This window comes from Sphaerodactylus townsendi, linkage group LG03, assembly GCF_021028975.2.
Source record: "Sphaerodactylus townsendi isolate TG3544 linkage group LG03, MPM_Stown_v2.3, whole genome shotgun sequence".
Taxonomy (NCBI): Eukaryota; Metazoa; Chordata; class Lepidosauria; order Squamata; family Sphaerodactylidae; genus Sphaerodactylus; species Sphaerodactylus townsendi.
In genome coordinates, this window is record NC_059427.1 from 56,534,969 (window position 1) to 56,556,819 (window position 21,851).

Consider the following 21,851-nt stretch of genomic DNA (forward strand, 5'->3'; position numbering starts at 1 on the left):
CAATTATTCCAAAACCTCCCACATCTTAAAACTAGAAAACTAGATGCTCCTGAAAAACAGAATGAGAAATGCACTTCCATAAATGATGATCTTGCCACAGTAACCTCTGTGCTAGGCTACTGAAATATGTTATACCTTTAAAAAGTTTTCAGAAAGTTTATCTAGTTCACAACACTACAGTTAGAACTTATAGGGGTTCACTGGACCAAGGATATTTTCCTGGTGCTCACTAATCAGGCTTTCATTTTCTTTCCAGACACAATAGGCGATCTAAAGGACTGCTTTCTCCTACAGCACCTTGTCTATCAATTGTATCAGTCTGTATCAGTCTATCAGTTGTATCAGTCTATCAGTCTGTTTATAGCTGTCCCATAAACGGCTACAAATGTCTTTTTCTGTGACTGTGCCCTATCTATGGAACTCTCACTTGAGGGATATTTACCGGACACCATCTTTGTCACTTTTAAGGAGCCAGCTGAAGTATGTTCTATATACATAGCCAAGTTTCCTCTTTCCTGATACTATAATTCTTACTAATTTTGAATATATTTTTATTACCTCTGTTTGTTTTAATACTGATTTAAATAATATTCAGAGTAAAGTACATCTCAGTCCTCTGACCCAGCTAACTTTTAAGAGGAATGCCAAGGCTGATGATTTTGGAAGCTACTGACAGGTTCAAAATATATTTTCCTTCTGTATTTCTATTTGCAGCAGTTCACTGGACTGATAGAGGCAGTTTCTGTCCCCAGGATCAGAAACCAGGATGAAACAATTCAAAGTGATCAGGAGCATTCATGAATTATTTGACATGTGCTTCCTTGCCCATGTATGGAAAATCAGAACTTATATAGTTCATTGACAGCAGGCAAAGAATTGCAGGCTCTTTCAAGAATGTTGGGATCACCCTTTCCCTCAAGGAGAAAGTTAAAACTTACTCCATTCACAGTTAATGTAACTCTTCTGGAAACATTCACAAGCCTGTAAGGGCAAAGATCAAGCATGGAGGTAAAAGGCCTAATCTTCCCAGGAACCCTGCCCATATCCTCAAGCTATACAAATTAAAAGATATCCAGCAAAACAGCACAAGCTCAGCCTCAAAGGGCAAGCTGATTCAAATCTATACTCCAAATGATATCCAAGTTAGAATATGTACAAGTGATTTTAACCATCATATTTTGCAAAAGCTGCCCATGGTTCTTCTGTCTTCTTCTGTAGCTAAAGTTAAAACTGCCTTCCAATGATTTAAAATACCTCAGCTAAACAGTACTGCACAAACATGATAGTGACATTCAGGCACTATCATCACAATGGAGTAGATGGCCCCCCAAATGAGTTATGGCCTATGTTCAACTTGATTCATCACAAGTTTCTTTTGGCACCTTCATTCAAGCAGTTGTCCCTACCATCGGATTATTTCCAGCTCCCTGGCAACCTGGAAGCAGATCAAGCTCTACCCAATATCAGATTGTGTGTATGCAGCCCAACTAAATCCCCCACTTCAGAGGCTGACTGTCTCCACATCCATGTTTTTCTGATGTTTTGAAAAGGAGCTAAATTTTAGGCTTCAGTGAGTTTTCAAAGATTGGGACTTTTCTTCTATAAAGGTAAACACTGTGATCATTTCTCTCTGGAATACTAACCTCAAGAAAGCATGACAAATCATGATATCCAGATGTCTCAATCTACTTGCTCTGAAACAGGTACCCAAATTAATGAGGAAACCCTACCTGAATTAAAAAGGTTCTTCCTGCAAGTAAGTGTAGATGGCATATATCACGAGAAGTTAGGGGAAAGGGCAGAGCTCTCTCTTTTTCTTATTGTCAGGGTAGCGCTTGGACAGTCCTACAGTAGATGTCCTAAGTGCTTTATATGATACTAGATCTGCATATGGTTATTACCGTATATACTCGCGTATAAGCTGAGTTTTTCAGCCCTGTTTTAAGGCTGAAAAATGCCCCCTTGGCTTATACATGAGTCACTGCTTACCAGCTGGCTCTTCAGGCCTCTGCTGAGGCTGGGGGCATGGCCGGGACGTAATTCCCTCCCTGCATGGCTGTGTAATAAGCTGTTTGTTGCTGCCCCTCCCTCGGAGGGTGAAGAGGAATGGCCCCTGGTTGGCTGGGCTTCCTCAAACCCAGGGCAGAGGGAGCTCCTTTATTTGGGCAGTGACTCCCCTGATGTCATTAAGTTCAAATAAGGGAGCTCCTCTCCACCTCCTCGGCTGGGTTTGCAGGGAAGCCCAGTTTGTCAACATGAGGTGGAGGGAGCTCCTTATTTGGGCAGTGACTCCCCCTGATGTCATTGCCCAAATAAAAAGCTCCCTCCACCTCCCAACTGGGTTTGAGGAAGCCCAGGCTGCCAGGAGGTGGAGGGAGCTCCTTATTTGGGCAATGGCATCAGGGGGAGTCACTGCCCAAATAAAGAGCTCCCTCTGCCTCCCGGCTTCCTGCCTTCGGCTTATACGCGAGTTAATACAATTTCCCAGGTTTGGGTAGTAAAATTAGGTCCCTCCGCTTATACATGAGTCGGCTTACACACGAGTTTATACGGTACTTCAGATTGAGCTTGATCATATCTGTACCAACCATATCGGTGTCACATTGCCTATCCTTCCTCCAGGAATCCCAGCGCAATATAGCTGGTTTTCCCCACCACTATTTTATCCTCACAACAACCCTGTGAAATAAGACTGTTAGAATGAGAAGCTGCTTAGCCTATAGTCACCAAGCAAGCTTCATGGCGGTGGGGATTTGAAGCTGGGTTCCCAAGTCCTCGTCTGACAAACCTTGACTAGGGCTGCCTCTCATTAAAGACCCTTTTCTGGAATTATGAACAGATGCACCATTTCTTTTTCAGTGTAAACTAAGTGATTTAAATGGAGTACTGAATTATGTCAATGGCTGGCAACTTCTGCAGGCATCAGAAAACTTATCTCAGCAGAGCACCTTTGATGAAACAGCTCATATCCTGGCAGCATGAGTCTTGTACTCAAGATCTGAGTTTGCATTCTGTCAAAACATACTCAGCTTACCAGGTGCTTAAATATACCTAGTTCTTATAAAAATCTGACTACACAGTTTTCTTATCTCCAATACCACTTGCAACAACTAAAAGTAGAGCCATCAGTAACAAGGGCATTATTGTCTATAATGATGTGCTTTTTGTTTTGAGTAACAAGTTAAACATCTGCATAAGATGTACTGCCAATTTCTGACATAAAGAATAGTCTGTACAACTGTATTAGTATCTTGGCACTGAAAATTTTGTCTATGGTTTTTCTTGTTCTCACCATATAGCAGTATGAAAGGTTGTATCAGCTGAATCTGGAGTATTACCTAAGCCACAACTGCTACACAACTGTTTCATCCTTGGAAACTTTATTTGCAAATTCTTTACTATTTGGTATCTTAAAAAGTAAAATAATAATGTTATGATGTTCTGGGAAAGATATGGGGAAAGGGAGAAAGAAAAGAGTATGAAGAGAGATAAAAAGAGAAAGAGAGAGAGGAAAAGAGAGAGGAAAAGAAAAAGAGAGACATTGAAGGAGAGAGAGATGAAAAGAGTAGGAGAGAGCAAAGGAGAGGAAAGCAAGCAAGCAAATAAGAAAGCGAGGCGAGAGAGAGAAAGCAGAGAGAGAAGGAGAGAGAGAATAAAGGAAGGAGAGAGGGAAGGAGAGTAAGAAAGCAGGAGAGCAAGAAGAGAGAGAAGGAAGAAGGGAAAGAAGGAAGGAGCCCTTTCTCCCTTGCCCAGCACCAGGACCACACTCTGGCTACCTTCCTGGCCTGATGCTGTGCGGTGGGACCCTCTGCAGCTCAGCATCCCTCACTGGTTGTAGAAGGCTTACTGCTGGGGGAGAGGAAGGGGGCAGCTGGCTAAACATGCCCCTCCCTCCCCCATATGACCATTTCAAGTGGTGCCTGGGGTTCAAGCACCCCTTGTGTCCCTCTCACTACACCAGTGCTAGGGTGCCATTTAAAAAAAAATCCACAGTTCATCATATAGTTATTACAGATCACCATTTTTTCATAGGCAAAGTCAAAAATGCATGCCCAAATTTGAAAAGAAAACATCACTGCATATGTGGTCTACACAGTGTTGTAGTATTGTAACATTCTTATGTCTTTTCATTCTTATGTCTTTAATTACTATGGTGTTTATCCTATTTTTAATGAAAATTCAAGTCAGTATTGAAAAAATGATGAACAATCCTTCTGGAATGTCTATGCTTCCAAGTCATGTGGACAGAACAATCTTCATTTTCTTCCAGTGCAACAAGAGATACATAGGCCCAGTTCATATGCACCAAAATATCACACACAGTGTGGTCTCTTGGCCATAGACATATATGTGCCAATAGGACCATGCAGTTTCACTATGGTGACTTACAGGACCAGAAAGATGCTTCTCCCCCCTGCCATATTCATGTAAAGCATGTGAAGCTGCTTAGTCCCTTATATATCACTTCCCACAAGTGGCTGCAGTCACAGGACTATATAAGGCAAGGGATTTTACTATGTATGAACTGGAAATGCCCGTACTCACTGTTGCTCTGCCTGTGACTGCTAGTACCAGTAACCCAAATCCAGCATCTAGATTTCAAGAAAATACCATTTGAACCATTCTACCAGATACTGTTTGAAAGACGCTTAGGGTCTTATGTCTGTTGAGAAATTATCGAATGTAAGAAATAAAATTAAATATATCTTATAACCATCAGCTTTTATTTAGTTCTTTAGAGCATTTAACAGTCCTCCTATATGTTAGTTCAGCAATCCTGAAAACGAGGACAGTTAACATTGTAGTGTTAGATTGGAGGCCGATACTGTGATATGATGACTTACCACAACCCCCTCATTAGTTCATGGCTGAGGTGAGATAGTTGTATTTATTCAGAAACACATAATTAGTATAACACAGGAGAACTCATGACACCATCAAAGGTCTTAAGGGGCAGATCTGCTTAAAGTGAATTAGTCTGGAAAGCATGTGACTTGGAAACTTTCACTGACTCAACAAGGTTGCACCAACATTTAAAAGACAGCTTAAAAGAATATACCAGAAATGGTGATGGCTACTAGAGAGAGGGAGAAATACTTAAATGTTTGCATTTTGAGCTTATGGACAGAATCCCACAGATTGGAACAGAGGAGAATACACTGCCTTGAAAGACAAGAACTCTGCTACAGATATCATGGATAGTTTGAGAGTATTTGAAGGAACGATTTTTCAGCATAAAAATAAGTAGGACAGCTATGTTCAGCTAAAGCGGTGAACCTTTTGAGGATATGAGAATGTGAGAATACAGATCTTCCCCATTACAGCAAAGATGGACATGGAAGTCCATTAAGCATGCCAACAGTTTCCTTCTAATATTCAGACTTGCATATACATACACACACATGCCATTCTCACATATGCCGCAGGGGAAGGAGGTTCCGGCAGTGCTCCTAGGCCATCAAACCTATTTGCTTTGTCTTCTGGCAGTGCTGCCCTCATGCTACAGGTCTTGCGTGAATGCGGAATTTTCACCTGGCGTTTTCATCTACAAATGTTATTGCTAGCCTGGCTTGACTGAGGTTGAAAACCCAGTTAACATTTTAATCTCAGAACTTCTCTCCCCCATTTTATCTTACAAAAACACTGTGAAGCAGAATAGGCAGAGAAAGAGTGACTTGACTGAAGTCACTTAGTGAGTTTCATGCTGAGTAGGGACTTGAATGCTGGTCTTCTGATTCCGGTTCATCACTAAGGTATAGCGAAGAGGGTTTGTTCACCCATTTACTGTCTTTTTATGGCATTTTCTTCCCTGGAAGAAAATGTGTCTTAAAATGACTGTAAGTCCTTTAGGGACTCTGTTTTCATACTGAATCTGTTCAACTGAGACCTTTGGAGGTACAAAGGGAGAGAGAAACAAATTGCTTCTGCAAAGTCAAACAGTCAACCCAAATGTCATTTTAACTCACATAGAGCCTGGTCTTCAAAAATGTTTTGCAGACTAGTTTTAAGAGCAGCAGCTTTAAATCACCTGTGAGTTTCCCATAAAAAGCATTTGCTGCCATTGGTTGCAGGTTTTATAAGAAAGGCATTTGACACTTACCTGATAGCATACAGTACAATGTGCTTATTTCTTTTTTATGGAGGAAGACCCCAAAGTGTCTCAACAAATTATCGTCCTCGTAGCACTGCTTATTTCACCCACAGCCATTTACCTGTTTTTCTCAATAGACTTGCAACATAGTTAGTTAACATGTAGAAAACAAAATCACCTGGAGTGCAACTGTGGTGTTCTTTGCAGGGTGTTTCCCCACCAGTCCTTGTTCTTTCCGTTTCTTGAATTTCCTAAAGTAGTCCTGTATCAGGAAGGTGGCATAGAACTTCCCCACGGTTACCTCATCATCTAAATGAACAGACCAGACAGATCTCTCCCAAGTCAGCAATATTTCATCAGTAGCTCATATAAACTCTTATCCAGTTCAGGAAAAAGAAACGCAATGGGTACTATCAGCGGTAGGATTTTCGCTTCTAATGAAACTGCCGAAAAACTAGCGTAAAGCTATTTTTAGCACGCAGTTTAGGCTTAAACAACAGAAGCAGATGTGAACTACTTCTTGTGAAAGGAATTTTTTTTAACTGAGGATCAAAGAGTATTTTGGAATGTTAATACCTGCATGGAATCTGAAATGCCAATCCTGATCAGTTTTAATGGAGAGTGTTATAACTGAAGGAATTTTTCTTGTATTTGGTACCCTTTCACAACATTATATTTATTTATTTATTTATTTATTTTAGAAAATCTTTATGCCTTCCTTTCACCCAATCAGGGTACACCAGGTGGCAAACATTAAAAAAAATTAAAATATTTAAGCAATGGGGATTTGGATCATTCAACCCTTTCCTCCAGTCTACTTTTTCAGCCTGAAATTGCTCCATGCAATTGCTGTTTTGCCTGCTGTAGTAAACATGCAGGTCCTGAAAAGGTCTTCTTTCACCAGGTACATTTTTAGACTTGGCTTTGGGAATAGCATAACTTTTACATTAATTATGATATATTAAACTTGTATTTGTTTTAAAGGTGAGGAAGTAAGGAGGTACAACTATGTTGTACAGGCCCAGTTCTGCCTCTCTCTGAGAACAGCCAATGAGAGCTGATGGAATGCTGGGAGGAGGGCAGGCAGTTAGAGCAATCAATTCAGTTAGAAGTAAACTGGGATAAGATCTAGAGTGGTGTAAAAGTAAGGAGGAGAGCAGGTGATGGGGCATTTTGAATTCTTCTCCCATATTTGCCATTATTAGCCACTCCTACTCTGTTTTAAATGCAAAAGATAGGAAAGAGTTTAGTAATTTGATGGCATTTTTTACAGTGGTAATTACCTCTTCCCACCACTGATAGATTTGGAGAGGGGTTTTGTGGGGGGGGGGGGAGGTTGCTTGTGTTATATTGTCTGACATTCCAGGGATTACATTAAACAAATGTCCAGAACAATAAATCCCAAAATGGACTCTATTCCTGAGTGGAGTAATTATCAGGGCAGATAAAGTAGGGCTGCATTTTATTTAATAGTTTATGTATCATTTGCAAGGTTAAGTGATAGTTTACAAAACAAAACAAGACATATAAACCTATTTGATTGAAAGGTGCTTGGTTGGGAGCCCAGTCTGTTCCATGCCATCTCTTAATAGCACCATTAAGCCTGCTCCATTCTTGTGACAAATGGCAAATCAAAAGGCATCTTGGGACCATAAACTTCCACTGACTGCAATGCAAGTGTTGCAGCTTTGTTATAGCAACTGGATCTGTCCATACAGTTCTCACACATGTTATCCTGGAAATCATAGCTCAGCTAATGTATTTAAACTCAGGGTAAATGTTTTATTATGACAATTATTTGCTGCAATATGCCCATGATCAAGTCCCCCGGCAAAAAGCTTTCCCCATCCTTGTTATTATTTCCTCTGAAATATAAGAAGAGCACCAAAAAGGAAATAATATATAAAATGATTTTTTTTGGAAAAGGAACGAAGAGGATGAGATGAAACACTTTCTAAGAGACAGTATGAGACAAACTTGCTTACAGCGGGCCTGAAGCTGGTTTCTCATGTTACACAAATATTTTGCACCAGTAAATGTGGAGGCTCAAATAATTTCACAGCTATTTGTAACTATCTGATTCATAGTTAAATAGCTGTGTGTGTATGAATAATATATATGCTCCCTACATGTTTTGTGGGCTTTCTGATACATTCTTTAACTTCGTAGTTTGAGCAAGGCAGACACTGCTATATATGTGAAGGAAAGAAGCTAAGCAGAAGTGATCATACATTGAACAGGGTTGAAAACAACATTAAAGGGAAAGTCAAGGGAATGTATTTCAGCAAAACGAATTCTGGAAGAAGACAGAAGGTATTAAACTTGTCTAGGCTTGGAGGGTAAAAGGATGGGGAATTCAGAGGAAACCTTGTAATAAAAAAAAGAAGAACATGGACTTTAGTGGCTTCTCTGTCCTCTTTCCATTTAATGTTGGCAACATTAATTCATTCTAAACTGTACTTGAATTTTTGAAAAGTGATTTGACATTGTAAATCACAAATCTATTTCCAATTATAACTAAATCAAGCAAACAGGTTTTCAGACACTAGTAATTCATCATGTTAGTATAAATTATTTCTTAATTAAATTTACTTATCACTCAGAAACAAATATTTGGCTTGTCCTTAGCTATGAAATTCAGTTTCAACAGATCCTGTTTGAGAGATGTGGCACATAATTAAATGCGTGAAAAAAAAAACTGGTGGGAAAATGTAGTTTGGCCAATTCAAGGACTTTATATATAATGCATTTCATGCTGACTTTGGACTTGTTATTTGATATCAAAGATTAACATGTGCTTCACTTATGGTATTTCTTAAATTTCATTTTTCCTACTTTGTGTTTTCAGTAAAATATCACATTTCAACATATACTGGCAGGCAAATTTTCTGTATGCCAACTATTCTATGTTCCAATCTGAAGAAGTAATGTTCATTCCTCTTTCACTATTATTTATGCCTTAAACATGTGAAATGATTTGTACATTCCACAGCAGAATTTGGCACTACTGTTTTCTGCATTTCAGTGGCATTTCCCATTCTTTTGTTCCAGATATGCTCATAAGCACTGCATTATCTGATTACATCCTCAAAAATTAATATTAGAACGGATGAAAAATAATATAAAATTTTGTAAGCAGCAATGAATTGAAACTAAGTAGTAGAACCCAAAAGAGGAACTATGTCAAGATCTAAAGCTTATGCTGGCAAAGGCTGTTCATGTGCTTAATTAACGCAGGCACGGCTTGCTATTCTGAAGCATGCATCTGTGTTTCAAGAAAAAGTAGGGGAATCAAGTTGGCCAGAGGCAACACTAATTCCATGCCACCACCCTAAAACAGAACTGCTTCAGAATATTCTGAAAAGACTGAGAGTTGAAAGGAATAGAGGCTGCAGAAAAAGCTCAAGCACATGGTTACAACAGTAACAAAGCAATTCATCTAGGCCATGCAAGCGCTCAGGTGTAAGGCTAGAGAAGAGCAGAGTAGAACACAGAGACACTGTTTTAAATGTGCAGTATCAGATCCCTCTCAACAGCTGGGTTTTTCTACATATCATTTGGCATGTTCCCATCCACAGCCGCCAGTCGCAAGGGACCCCTCCAGCAACAAAGCCAATGCTTCTTCTTGGGCCATGCTGAGTTGGGCAACCACATGCGCGCTCTCTCTCTCTTTCTCTCCCCTAGAGCCCGAGTCAGTCACCATCAGAGAGAGATCGGCCTTCACAACCATCAGAAATGAGATCCTGGGAGTCTTACTTCCAAACCTGAACAAGTTCCTTCTTGAAGTTGTAGTGATACTATAAAAGTACAGTCAGCTATAAAAGACACCAGAAAAGGCACTGAAATGGAGTGATATCTTGTGGGATCAGGGATAGGACTAAAATGAATTTTACCATGTTCATACATAGATCCTGCACTTTTAAAACTTGAAAAGTAAATCAAAAGATCACTTACAATCTAAGGTTTATCAATACTATACATAAGACAGAAATATATATTTGGAATATAAATTTGCATGGAAGTCTACTATGAAAGATTTGACATGTCACCTTATACAAATTAATAGCACACCTTCTAGTTCTAGCTGATACTATTCAGGAGAAGTTTTTTTTAAAAAAACTTTGCAACACACAGCAAACTACATTGTGCTCCTGCAAATCTGGACTGATTTCATTTCCTCCAGAAAGTGGACTCTCTCTGGATATACAACAGCAGAAATTATTTTAGAACCTGGAAACTGACATGTTCATGGCTTGGATCCACTGGATGATGTCAGTGCATAGAAGGGGGAGGTGATTTTCACCTATTTCCTGCTGCAGACCTCCAGTTTCCCCCAGCCCATGCTATTTCTGCAGGTCTCATCTGCCAAAGAGCAACATTTTATGGGGCGTTTTGAGCTATAGCAGGAGGGTTTGGGAAACTATGCATCGCAGATGGAATCCATGGAAATTACTGATGGATCCAGACATACAGATATAAAGCCATAATTTATATTTTTAAATCGTTTTTCTTTCTAATTACATGAAAAAAATTATATGGAATGGATCTCTCTCTCTCTCTCTCTCTCTCTCTCTCTCTCTCTCTCTCTCTCTCTCTCTCTGTGTGTGTGTGTGTGTGTATATATATATAGTTACTCAATGTTAAATAGCAGATTAGCATATTACTCAATGTTAAATGGCAGATTAGCATATTGTTACTTAATGTTATTAGCATATTGTTACTCAATGTTAAATGGCAGATTAGCAGTGCCAACCTAAACAGTTACCCCCTTCTAAACCCTCTGACTTAGATGGATTTAACTTTGGCTAGGACTTCACTGTGTCTTCCATATACTGAACAAATGCTCAACTCTGGTGTTTGCTGCTTAACATTCTGAATCTTAATTAAAACCTTCAAAACTTTAATAACATGGAAACATTAACAATGAAAAAAAATTAAAGCTTGTTATAAAGAGTATTTCACTAACCGCCAGCTGGGGGGACAACTTGATCAAGGAGTTTCATACTAGTTTTCTTCCAGATTTTCTTTATAACAGCTCTGAGTTCTTCATTTGCTTGCTCTAAGTTCCCTGGGGAGGGGAGGGGGTAGGGTAGATATATATGGAGAGAATGGTGACATACTGAGCAAAATTTCATTTTAGAAACAAAAAGGAAATAAAGTACTGCCATTCAACATATTACTTTACCACCTTTCAAATGCATCACCTATTTTGATATTTGCATGCTGGTATGCATGTATTTGTGTATATAGGGGGCTGAAAATTGGAAAAAAATGTCCATCCATGATGTCACAAAACCAGACCAGTATGTGGGTAATGCTTTCAATCATCACTCTGATAGAATTAACCAAATATGGACTTTGCTTTATGACATCATAAAACAGTGAAATCTGATTGGTTCTGAGGTACAGTGGCGTACCTTCAGTAATTGCAAATACTGAAAGTGTCCCCCCCCCCCCCGCAAATTATGCCCTCCCTCAAAACTGTGCCCATTCTTGCTTACCTCTCTGGTAGATGGTAAGTGAGCAGGGCAAGCAGCAGGCAAGTGGGGCAGGGCGGACAAGGGATGGGCAAGTGCCATGGGTTGGGCTGGGTGAGTGCTGCAGGCTGAGCCAAGTAAGTGGTGTGGGCTGGGCAAGTGGCAGGCAAGTGGGGTGACTGGAGTTTGGCTAGGACTGGGCACAAGGGAAGAGGAAGGGGACAGGTGCCCAAAATTCGCCCTTCATGTGTCTAGGTGAATGGCACGTGGGTCATTGCCCCCTCTTGCCCTCCTAGATATGCCATTGCTGAGGTATCCTTGGCAAATCTGTTCTGAGTGATGGCAATACTTTCTGCCACATACTGATTTGGCTTCATCACATGGCAAAGTATGGTGAAGTAACAGCAAACATTTCCCCCCTAATGATAACAGATTTATTCAGATTTTTGCAGACAAAGTGGCAGACTAGGATGAGGGAGACCCAGGTTTGAATCACCACACTGACATACAAGCTTGCTGGGTGACTTTGGGTAAATTACAGATATACTCTTAGCCTAACCTAGTTTGTAGGGTTGTTGTGGGGATAAAATGGAAGAGGGAAGAATGCTGTAAGCTGTTTTAGGTCCCCATTAGAGAGAAAAATGGGTATAAATAAAGTACATAAATTAATTAGTTAATTAAAGTAGATTTAGATAACTAGTCGATGTCCCATGAAGATATAAATATGTGGCAAATGTTGAAATACATTGCAAATATTGAAATGTATTTCATTTTTGTTTTAATAAAACACCTGTGTGTATGCATTACTCAGTTTATAAAATAATTTTACAACTATATAAATATTTGTTCAGAAAATTAGACTATGATTAAAGGAAGCATATCTATCTCTCACAATTGAATTACTTACAATAGGAGCATGCTGAAATACTCAAACATTGTCAAAGGACTGAGTGGAATGAATTTTTAACTAATACAAAGTTGTAACGTATTAAATCACATACCCTCCAGTGACACAGATCGCAGCACTATGGATCTAGAGATGAAGCTTTAGGTACTTAGATTTACATTCAGTCATGTTTCTTGTAAATCTATCTTCCTAGAGAACCAGAGATAACGTTTCCATCTAGATTTTTCTAAGGCAATTATTACCTGGTTTTCTGGATTGAAATGTTTTCTTCCCACTTCTGTTCTGTTTTTGATAAGACTACAGTAAGTAGTATTGGACAGATGGGAGCTAATGCTATTTCTTCTACAGCTGAAGAAAAGCATGAAGATAATATGCTATAACATGTCTGATAGTTCAAGAGTTTGGGGGAGGGGTTGTTTTCGTTCATAGTACTTTTGACAATGAAGGAAAAGCCTTTCCCACAAGGACTTAGTATTCATTTGGGAGTTTAAAAGTGTTCCCTTTAACCTAGTATGTAGACCTACCACATCTTCTATACAGTTTAGGAATATGAGCCTAATTGCTTACCTTCTGTTTTAATCTTCAGAGCTGTTCTTACTAAAGCAAATAAAGTAGCATTAAACATGACTGTGCCGTCACTGTTTAGGGGCATGTTCATGGCTACCAACCTCTGCAGGTGTTAAAAAAATACAAAGAAATTACAGATTATTTTGGTTATACATCTGGAGAAAGAATATGAATATTTATAAATATGGAACAATGTAAATATGGGGGTGAAATCATGACCAATTTCACACTGTCCTTAATTAAGAAATGAAACCAGTGGTATATTCTATGGCAGCAGTCTTTATTAGAAGCAATTCTCTCCTCCAGAGAATTTCTGTATTATGCACATCAAAATCTTCTTTAAATATTATTTATGACATAGAAAACTAGAACTTTAAAATAACTGACAAGCATTTCATTGTGTGGTATGCCATATTTCACTGCAAACAATGTAACATCTTCCATAATGTGCTTAATTCATTACTGGTATTTAAAAGTGCTTATTGGGCTTGCAAATCCTGTGTATTACCAAGTTGACCAAAACATAGGCCATTTCCGCACGGCCATCGAGGCGCCTCCACGCCAGCAAGAATTCTGCCGGAGTGGAGGCAGAGGCCGTTCGCATGCAGGCATGCCGACGGCCTCTGGAGAGGCCGGCAGGCTGCTCCGCATGGAGCCGCCTCTTCCCCCCTTCCCTTTCCCATGTACCTCTCGTGTCGCCGTCCTGCGGGCCTCCTCAGCCCCGCCCACGCTGCCCTCCAACCTCCAGGGGTTGGAGGACAGCGAGGGAGGGACTTAGGAGGCCAGCAGGACGGCGACACGAGAGGTACATGGGAAAGGGAAGGGGAAACAGCGTGTTCTCGGCGGTGCGGTTGTTGTTTAGGGCGGCCTAACGCCGCCCTGGGGGAGGGGGAGCGCAGTCAGGTCGGTGCTGCTGCATTGCAGCAGCGCCGCCTGTGCGAACGGCGGCCTGGGGGCGGCGTTTTTACTGCCCCCAGGCCGTCGTCTTTGGCCCGTGCGGAAAGGGCCATAGTATTTGCGGCTCGGGGAACTAGACCAAAGGAGACTTCAAGATGGCTCTTTTTGAACATGTTTGTTACGAACTTTGAACTACTTAATCAGGAATTTATAAGAGTCTTACTGCAGTTTGCTTTTTCACTCATAGCTGATAGAAGTAATCACACCGCTTGTTATTAAAAATATTCATCAATTCAAACATAAATATTTTGATAAGTCAATAGGTAGACATAATATTTAGCAGCATGTATGAGCTAAATTGTAGAATGTTAAATATTTTTGTAACGGACAATATTATTCGTTTCATCCACTGCAAATCAGCTTTGCTTTCTCAGCACCTTTTCTCTCTCTGAATTTAGCTTCTTTCCTAGGGCTATTGCTTTTCCAAACCAGTCTCATTTAACCTTGGGCTTGGAAAGGCAGTCTACAAGAACCTTGTTCAGATCTAGCAAGACAGTTTTAAACTTCTTAATAACTTGCCATTTATACAGACTCCTAGCAGGTTTTTGAACATTCAAAAAAACCAAGAAGCTGTTCCAAAAATTACAGGAGTTATTGTTTCATGGAATGATGTCATGGCTGAAATGCATGCCTTACAACCTTCTACATCCTAATCAACAACCTGCAGCCTTCACTGAGAGTAAATATTAATGCAATAAAGTATGAGAGACCCTGTTCTTTCTCAAGGACTGAAAGTTCATAGGACCTTTCCACACATGAAGTTTCAAATGATTCATATTATTGATACCTTTTCCCTACTTTTCTCTTCTGCATAATCAGTGACCATAAGAGAAGCCAAAGAAATGATTTCAACGTCATAGATGAAAACTTTATGTTCCTACCAGTAAAGATGTGTAGAATTGAACTATAGTCACATTACTTAATTTTAATTCAGATAGTAACAAATTTTGTGCTGGCAAGTATGTTGGAAAGTTCAATGTAATGAACCTCACTCTGTTTGCACAAGTATCAATGAAATTAAATTACTTCCTCTATAAAGCAGGGAAGGAAGAAATAGAACTCTCAGTTGCCTCTGAATTATCCTTAAATTCCTTTCACAAACCATTCACACCCATATATTGTTCTGAACCAATGAGCCAAGAAAAGAACAGGAGATTTCTTGTAAGGGTCAGACAAAACATCGGAAAAGCTATGGTCATTATGTTAGAGAATCAAGCTGCTCAAAGTTAGAGAAACCATTAATCAGTAATGACACTATGAAGAAATACTAATACAATAAACAGAAAATATTTGGCAAGAAATCAAAGCCTACCTTACATGCAACTCTGTGAGGACATAATTTACCAAAACCCAAAGGGGGTTGTATGCGTCGTAATAAGGTGACAACATCGAGGTGTTTTATTCTTCCCCTACAAGGGACATAGAGTATTGATTAAATACTTCCATTTGTCTTTTAAATGACTTTCTTTAGTCTTTCAATTTTTCATTTCTGTGGTAGACACATACTATGACAAAACAACCAGTTGTACGTACTTTGCTTCAGGATCGTATTCTGACCATATCCTTTTAAATTCATCTAGATGATGGGGACCAAGAATAGACCAATCACGTGTCAGATAATCAAAGTTGTCCATGATGACAGCCACAAAGAGGTTGATAATCTTAAAAACAATTAAAGAACTCTTTAATAACATTCCCATTCCCATGGAAAAGTGCAAATGATTAATGTAGTTCTATGTACATGCATATTAATATACCTATATCTATTTCCGTATATATTCCATAAATTGATTTGAAGTGTGTATGTTCTATATATATACACATACATATTTGTGCATGGGAAGAGGATGAAACACTTGCCCAGAACCAGAATGACTGGAGATGCTTTCTTCCACTAGGGCAGTGGTAATGAGCCTGGCAGGGTTTTTTCCCCCTTTGGTAGTCCTTGAAGGTATTTCCTTGAAATAATTCTCCAGGAGAGGTAATGGGGATGTTTTTACTTTTTGCCTTCAAAATGTCTATAAGGCCAGGTGATTTAATAAGAGGTTTCTGAATCAATTATTTTGAATGTGGTAGAGAGACTTTCTCTGATGGTGTTTGTATTTGGCTGCTAGTATTTTGGCATTTCATATTTTCCTATATATGATATTGTGATTTTATTTATGGTGCCTCTCCAGAAAACCTGCTCAAGGTGGCTTACAAAGTAAAACATGATGAAAAATATAATCCAGCATAAAATTGTTAAAAATTAGCAAGCTGTTGAAAGATCAATATTTTAATAAATAAATAATTCTAATGAAAGTTAGCATTAACTATTTCACTATTGTAGTTACAGTTAGCCATGGCTAGTGTTAATAGATACACCAGAGGACCATGATCAGCTAACAAAACTGAAGGGCGTAGGGTTGCCAACGTGCCTGGATAAAAACTTCCTGTCCCTTTAATAGAAGCTTAATATGTGAAAATGGGCAGCTGCATTTCATGGCATGGTGGGGGGAAGAAATAACACCACCTAGAAAAGTTGATGGAATTTGTATATGAGAGGACAGAAGGAAAATTGTTGGAGTACCACAACTCCTTCCTGATCTCCAAGCCATGAAATAGTTGCCATTGAGCAGTAAAGTATACGCGTTACAAACAGGAAAGGACTGGGTAAGATTACTAAACATGGCCTGGAAATTGGCACTGGGGATAGCCTAACTGGGGAAAACCTAGAAATGAAATCGAGAAGAAACGTGAAGAAACCCTGAAAGTTAAAGACAAACCCCTATTAGTTTAACCCAGCAGGAAGACCTCTTACAGCTCCCTTGAGCCTCAATATGTCTTTGTCATATGAAACAACAATGGAAATCTTCAGTTGGATTTTGAAGCTAGTAACTCCTGCAAATATGATCAGTGTGACTCTCCAATATAAACTATATTTACTGAACTGAATGGTCATGTGATTTTGACTACAAATACAATTATATTGTTTCAAATGTTAACTCTGAAAGCATTTTATGAGCTCTGAGAATTATTCTCCAAAGTAATTTTCTGGGGAAATAGAGACTTTGAAGCTATTACTGTTCCTGGACTCACCAAAAAAGCACACAACATATAGAAAGTAATGAAATACAGAATGGCAAAGTTGCTCCCACATGTGTTTTCTTCTCCCGGATTGGCATCAGACTCTGGATCACATCGTTTTCCTGGCAGACAAGCTAACATGATTTCTTGCCAAGCCTCTCCTGTTGCACACCTATAGTAAAGAACAAAGAAATGCCGGAATGAGCCAGATAGCATTGTTGTTCATTCAGAATGACAGCATTTAATGCTACTTGGCTTCTGAATAGCAGGAGGTGACGAAGGGTGCAGAGCTCTCACAAACAGAAATGTACTGGAGACTATGGGAAGTGAGATTTTTTACCTTTTGATCAATATGCATAAAAGGGGAAAATGTGGAGATAAATGTTGACCTGAGTTGTACTCACAAAAGTACAAATTAGTATCTAGCCATGAGAAGTTCAAAGTACAGAGGTCTAAGCTTGTCATGAACATTTCCCCACAATTAACTTGAAAAGGGAAGTTATGTTCTTCAACAAAAATATGGTCATTTTTCAAGATGGTGCTTCCTGAGTTCTGATTTTCCTAACCGCAGTTTTAACAAGAATGGAAAAACTGAACATTTCAAGAGGTGGCTTCTGAGGAAAGTTTCAACTGAACAGCTCAGCTCTAAAACTACGGAACGTAACTTCTTCCCAAGTACCTTGCATTATCAATCAGGTTCCAGTCCCAAGAAAGATGCAGAACTTTCGAAATAAAATATCTACTGGAGTACTTGCCAAACGTCTCCCTTCTATAATCTGAAGTGTATTACTAATTAACAAGGAACAAATTAATTTTGAAACACAATAAGAGGGAAATGCAAGACCTGCAGCATCTTTCAGGCTTAAATAACTTCACAGTTCTATTTGTTCTGTTTTAAGGAGAAAGGCTGTAACCTTCACCTTTCCTGTCACTACATTCATTGAGGGAAGGCAGGTGCAAGGTATTGACTTACTGTCAAGCTGCCCAAGTGACTACAATCAAATGAGAACAACATTTGTGATTTGAAACATCTTAAACAGTAACTGAGTAAAAAACATTTATCATTCCTAAACTATCAGGAAAAAGCACTCTTATCTGCTGTTACTCACTTTGACTGGCAAGGGTCATTTAATTAAGCGGCACTGCAGACATCCCTACACATTTGATAACCAAAATGCTGTGAAACTGTTTGGTTTTATTTACAACCACTCATTTTTAGCTTGTGTTTTAGGGACATGCAAAATTCCTGATTAATAATAATAGCAATGATAATGTCATCAGTAATGACAATAATAATTTTTGGTGGATACAGGTACGGTTCAAGATGGTTCAATTTTTAAAGATTTTAGCTTACAAATACTAAGATTGCCCCGGCTAGCTCGATCTTGTCAGGTCTCAGAAGCTAAGCATGGTCTGCCCTCACTGGTATTTGGGTGGAGACCACCAAGGAAGCCCAGGGTTGCTACACAGAAGCAGGCAATGGCAAACCAACTCTGATTGTCTCATGCCTTGAAAGCACCATGGGATCATAATAAGTCAGCTGTGACTAAGTGCCACTTCCTACCACCAAGACCACAGTGTGCTAGCTAATCTATATGTATAAAAAGCTAACAGTGACTTTGTTAGTCACACCCTAGCGTCGAAACGGCTGGACGGATCACCCCCAAATTTTCACATGACGTTCCTCCCCGTTCTGGGCAGGTAATTGGACCTTCAAATCGCTGAAAGTCCATACCTGAGCCAGGTAAAATGTCTTTTTCCTGGTGCACCAGGCCATGAAGCTGGCTGCGTTTAACTGTCACCCTTAGAATGTTCATGCAGCCTGTCTGTGGCCTGAGGGCTTGGTATGACGGCTTAGAATGTTCACGCAGATGGGCAGAGATGAGCAGTGGAAACAGTAAATAGGTGACACTGTTAGGTAATATGAGTGGAAGTGAAACACATACACACTTTGCCGTGTGAGACGTCAGGTGGGGTTCCCCCCCCTCACACGCAGGTAACTTTCACTCTCTGTGCCTCACCCACTGCTACCACACAATACACATCCAGCCCATCCTCACACACCTCACTCTGCCCTCCCTCACATCCAACCACCACTTACCCACTTCCTCACCCATATTCGCCACAGCTCTCTTTTACTAAAAGCAAGCTGGAGTTTGCCTTTTTCTTCTAAGAAAATCCACGGGATGGGGGCGAACCAACACTACTGGCTCCGCTTCTTTTGCACGTGGCCCTTTAAGAACCCAGGGAGCTGGCCTCGATCTGAGTGCATCACCACCCTGCCTCTGCCGCCTGACTGGGATAGCCTCCTTGCCCCAGTTCTGCCTTACCCAAGCCAGGACTGTGCGTGTCAACCAGCCTCATGGACAGCAGGATTCGCACTCTGGACAGTTCTGTTGTGGAATGGAAAGGGTTACCTTATACCAGGGGTCGGGAACCCGCGGCTCGCGAGCCGCAAGCGGCTCATCCGCCGCTGTTCTGCGGCTCCATGAGCCGAGCCGCCGGGCCCATCTTCACCCGCCCTGCAAACAGCAGGGCGGGCGCATCCTTCGCCCGCGGCCGGCCAGGCCGCGACGCGGGCCCAGCCTCCTGCCCGCCTCGCTGGTTGCGAGGCGGGCGCTTTCCCGGCAGCCGGCCAGGTCGAGCCACCGGACCCGTCTTCACCCGCCCTGCAAGAAGCAGGGCGGGCGCATCCCTCGCCCGCGGCCGGCCAGGCCGCGCCGCGGGCCCAGTCTCCTGCCCGCCTCGCTGGTTGCGAGGCGGGCACTATCCCGGCGGCCTTCTCCTCTCTTCCTCTTGCCTTCTGTTTCCCCCTTATACCTTTCCTGCCTGTCAATCACCCACCAATCCCCAAGTGACCTCCTCTCCCTTTTTCTTGCCAGCCCTGCCCCCGGGACCGCTCCTCCAGGCTCCCCACCTCGTTGGCGTGGGCCGGTGTCGGGCCTTCTGCACGCTGTCTCCGCCCCTCTAGAGGGGCCGGAAGCCAGATCTGTCTCCCCTAGCCCCGGCTCCATTGTCCCCGGCATTGCCTCTCTTGGGGCCAGCGGTGCTTTCCCCCATGTCCCAGGGGAAAGGCGGAAGGTGCCTGCCTGCCTGGCCCCTTTCAGAGTGGCTGCAGCATTCCGCAACAACCGGCTCCCTCCCACCGCATTGGACGGCTATTCCCCCATCCACCTGGCTCTGTTCTCTCCTCTCCAGTGAGTTCGGTGGCTCTCGTCATGGCGGGGGGGCAACGCGGGCAAGTCCAGGGCTGAAGGCAAGGGTGGGTGCCCCAGACATTGTACTTCAAAATCAAATTCCAAAACATACCACAAAAGAAAAAAAGACATAAATTTACCAAATTATAAAGTACTTATAATATAAGCCGCCGGGCCCGTCTTCGCCCGCCCTGCAAGCAGCAGGGCGGGCGCATTCCTCGCCTGCGGCCGGCCAGGCCGCGCCACGGGCCCAGCCTCCTGCCCGCCTCGCTGTTTGCGAGGCGGGTGCTTTCCCGGCGGCCTGCCAAGCCGAGCCGCCGGACCTGTCTTCGCCCGCCCTGCAGGCAGCAGAGCGGGCGCATCCTTCGCCCGTGGCCGGCCAGGCCGCGCCGCAGGCTTTGCCTCCTGCCCGCCCCGCTGGTTGCGAGGTGGGCGGTCTTCCGGCAGCCAGCTAGGCCGAGCCGCCGGGCCCATCTTTGCCTGCCCTGCAGGCGCGGGGGGGGGGGTGAGCGGGCGGGGGGCGCGAGTGAGCAAGTGGGCAGGGGAGCGGAGGGGGGGGGCGTGCGAGTGGGGGGGGGTGAGCGGGGGAGGGTGAGCCAAATGGCTCTTTGAGGGGAAAAGGTTCCTGACCCCTGCCTTATACTAAAAAAACAAGACACCACCATGTAACAATGTGAATTGAAAAGGGAAAGAGGGATTCCATTTGACCACCCCAAAAGACTATGCTGCGGATCATTGGACCTTCATGGACATCTGTGTGGGTTGCGGACTGTGATGAGAAGGACAATTGGCACAGCAACGCATGGCCAGGTCCCGCTAGTTCTTCATATATATGTGAACCCATAATCTCTTACATGACAACAGCTTCAAGGAACTCAGAGAGTTCCACCTGAGTACAACTCAGCCCCTTTACTTCAGAATCTGAAAGGTTTCAAAGAGAGTTGATTCGTATTTATACACCACTGTGGCAACTGTCCTTTTAATTGCTGTGGCAATTGTCCTTCTAATGGGTGCCTGGCCTGACTCACCTTCCCCTTCAGCGTATCTCCAAGGGCAGCCTGCATGCCAACCATGCCACAGCTGAAAGAAAACCTGGATTTTAAAGGCAGGGGGCAGGGAATTTTGTGTGGGGCAGGGAGTTTTGGGTAGGGGTGGGGACAATCAGGGCACCCTCCACATGACTAATTAGAGTGGTGCCCAGGGCTCAAGCCCTCTCATGCCCCAGGGCAGCAACACCTCTGCTTCAAAGACAACTGAGAAGCAGAGGTGGTTTGCCATTGCTTGTCTCTGCAGAGTTTTCTTGGGTAGTCTCCCATCCAAGTACTTAGCTTTCAAGATCTGATGAGATCAGGCTACCCCATGATGCCTTTCCTTCTCCTTATTCAAGCAAAATGATACACATTTTGTATACATTTGTCTCATGGGGTGTGTGATGAGTTCAGATGAAAAAGCAGGATGGCAAGTAGGCAGACTGGAAGGGGATCTAAAAGAACAGAAGCTAGAAGGGGCAGGCTGATACACTGGTAAGGGCAGAGTGACATCCAAAGTCCCAAGCCTAGCCTGCAAACATTTGTAGGAATGTGAGGTCA

At 42.0% G+C, this 21,851-nt stretch overlaps 1 protein-coding gene across 4 annotated transcripts in view; it reads right to left on the reverse strand.

Annotated features, from left to right (window-relative positions):
* Nucleotides 1–21,851, reverse strand: part of CACNA1D (calcium voltage-gated channel subunit alpha1 D) — a 181,938-nt gene that overhangs the window by 47,129 nt on the left and 112,958 nt on the right. For all 4 annotated transcript variants that reach the window (XM_048491394.1, XM_048491393.1, XM_048491391.1 and 1 more), the window contains 6 exons: nt 17,078–17,237; nt 15,533–15,660; nt 15,312–15,408; nt 13,043–13,145; nt 11,058–11,159; nt 6,270–6,400 (listed from right to left, as the gene is read on the reverse strand). In XM_048491394.1, coding sequence (XP_048347351.1) covers nt 6,270–6,400; nt 11,058–11,159; nt 13,043–13,145; nt 15,312–15,408; nt 15,533–15,660; nt 17,078–17,237 — 721 coding nt within the window. The remainder of the gene's footprint in view (nt 1–6,269; nt 6,401–11,057; nt 11,160–13,042; nt 13,146–15,311; nt 15,409–15,532; nt 15,661–17,077; nt 17,238–21,851) is intronic.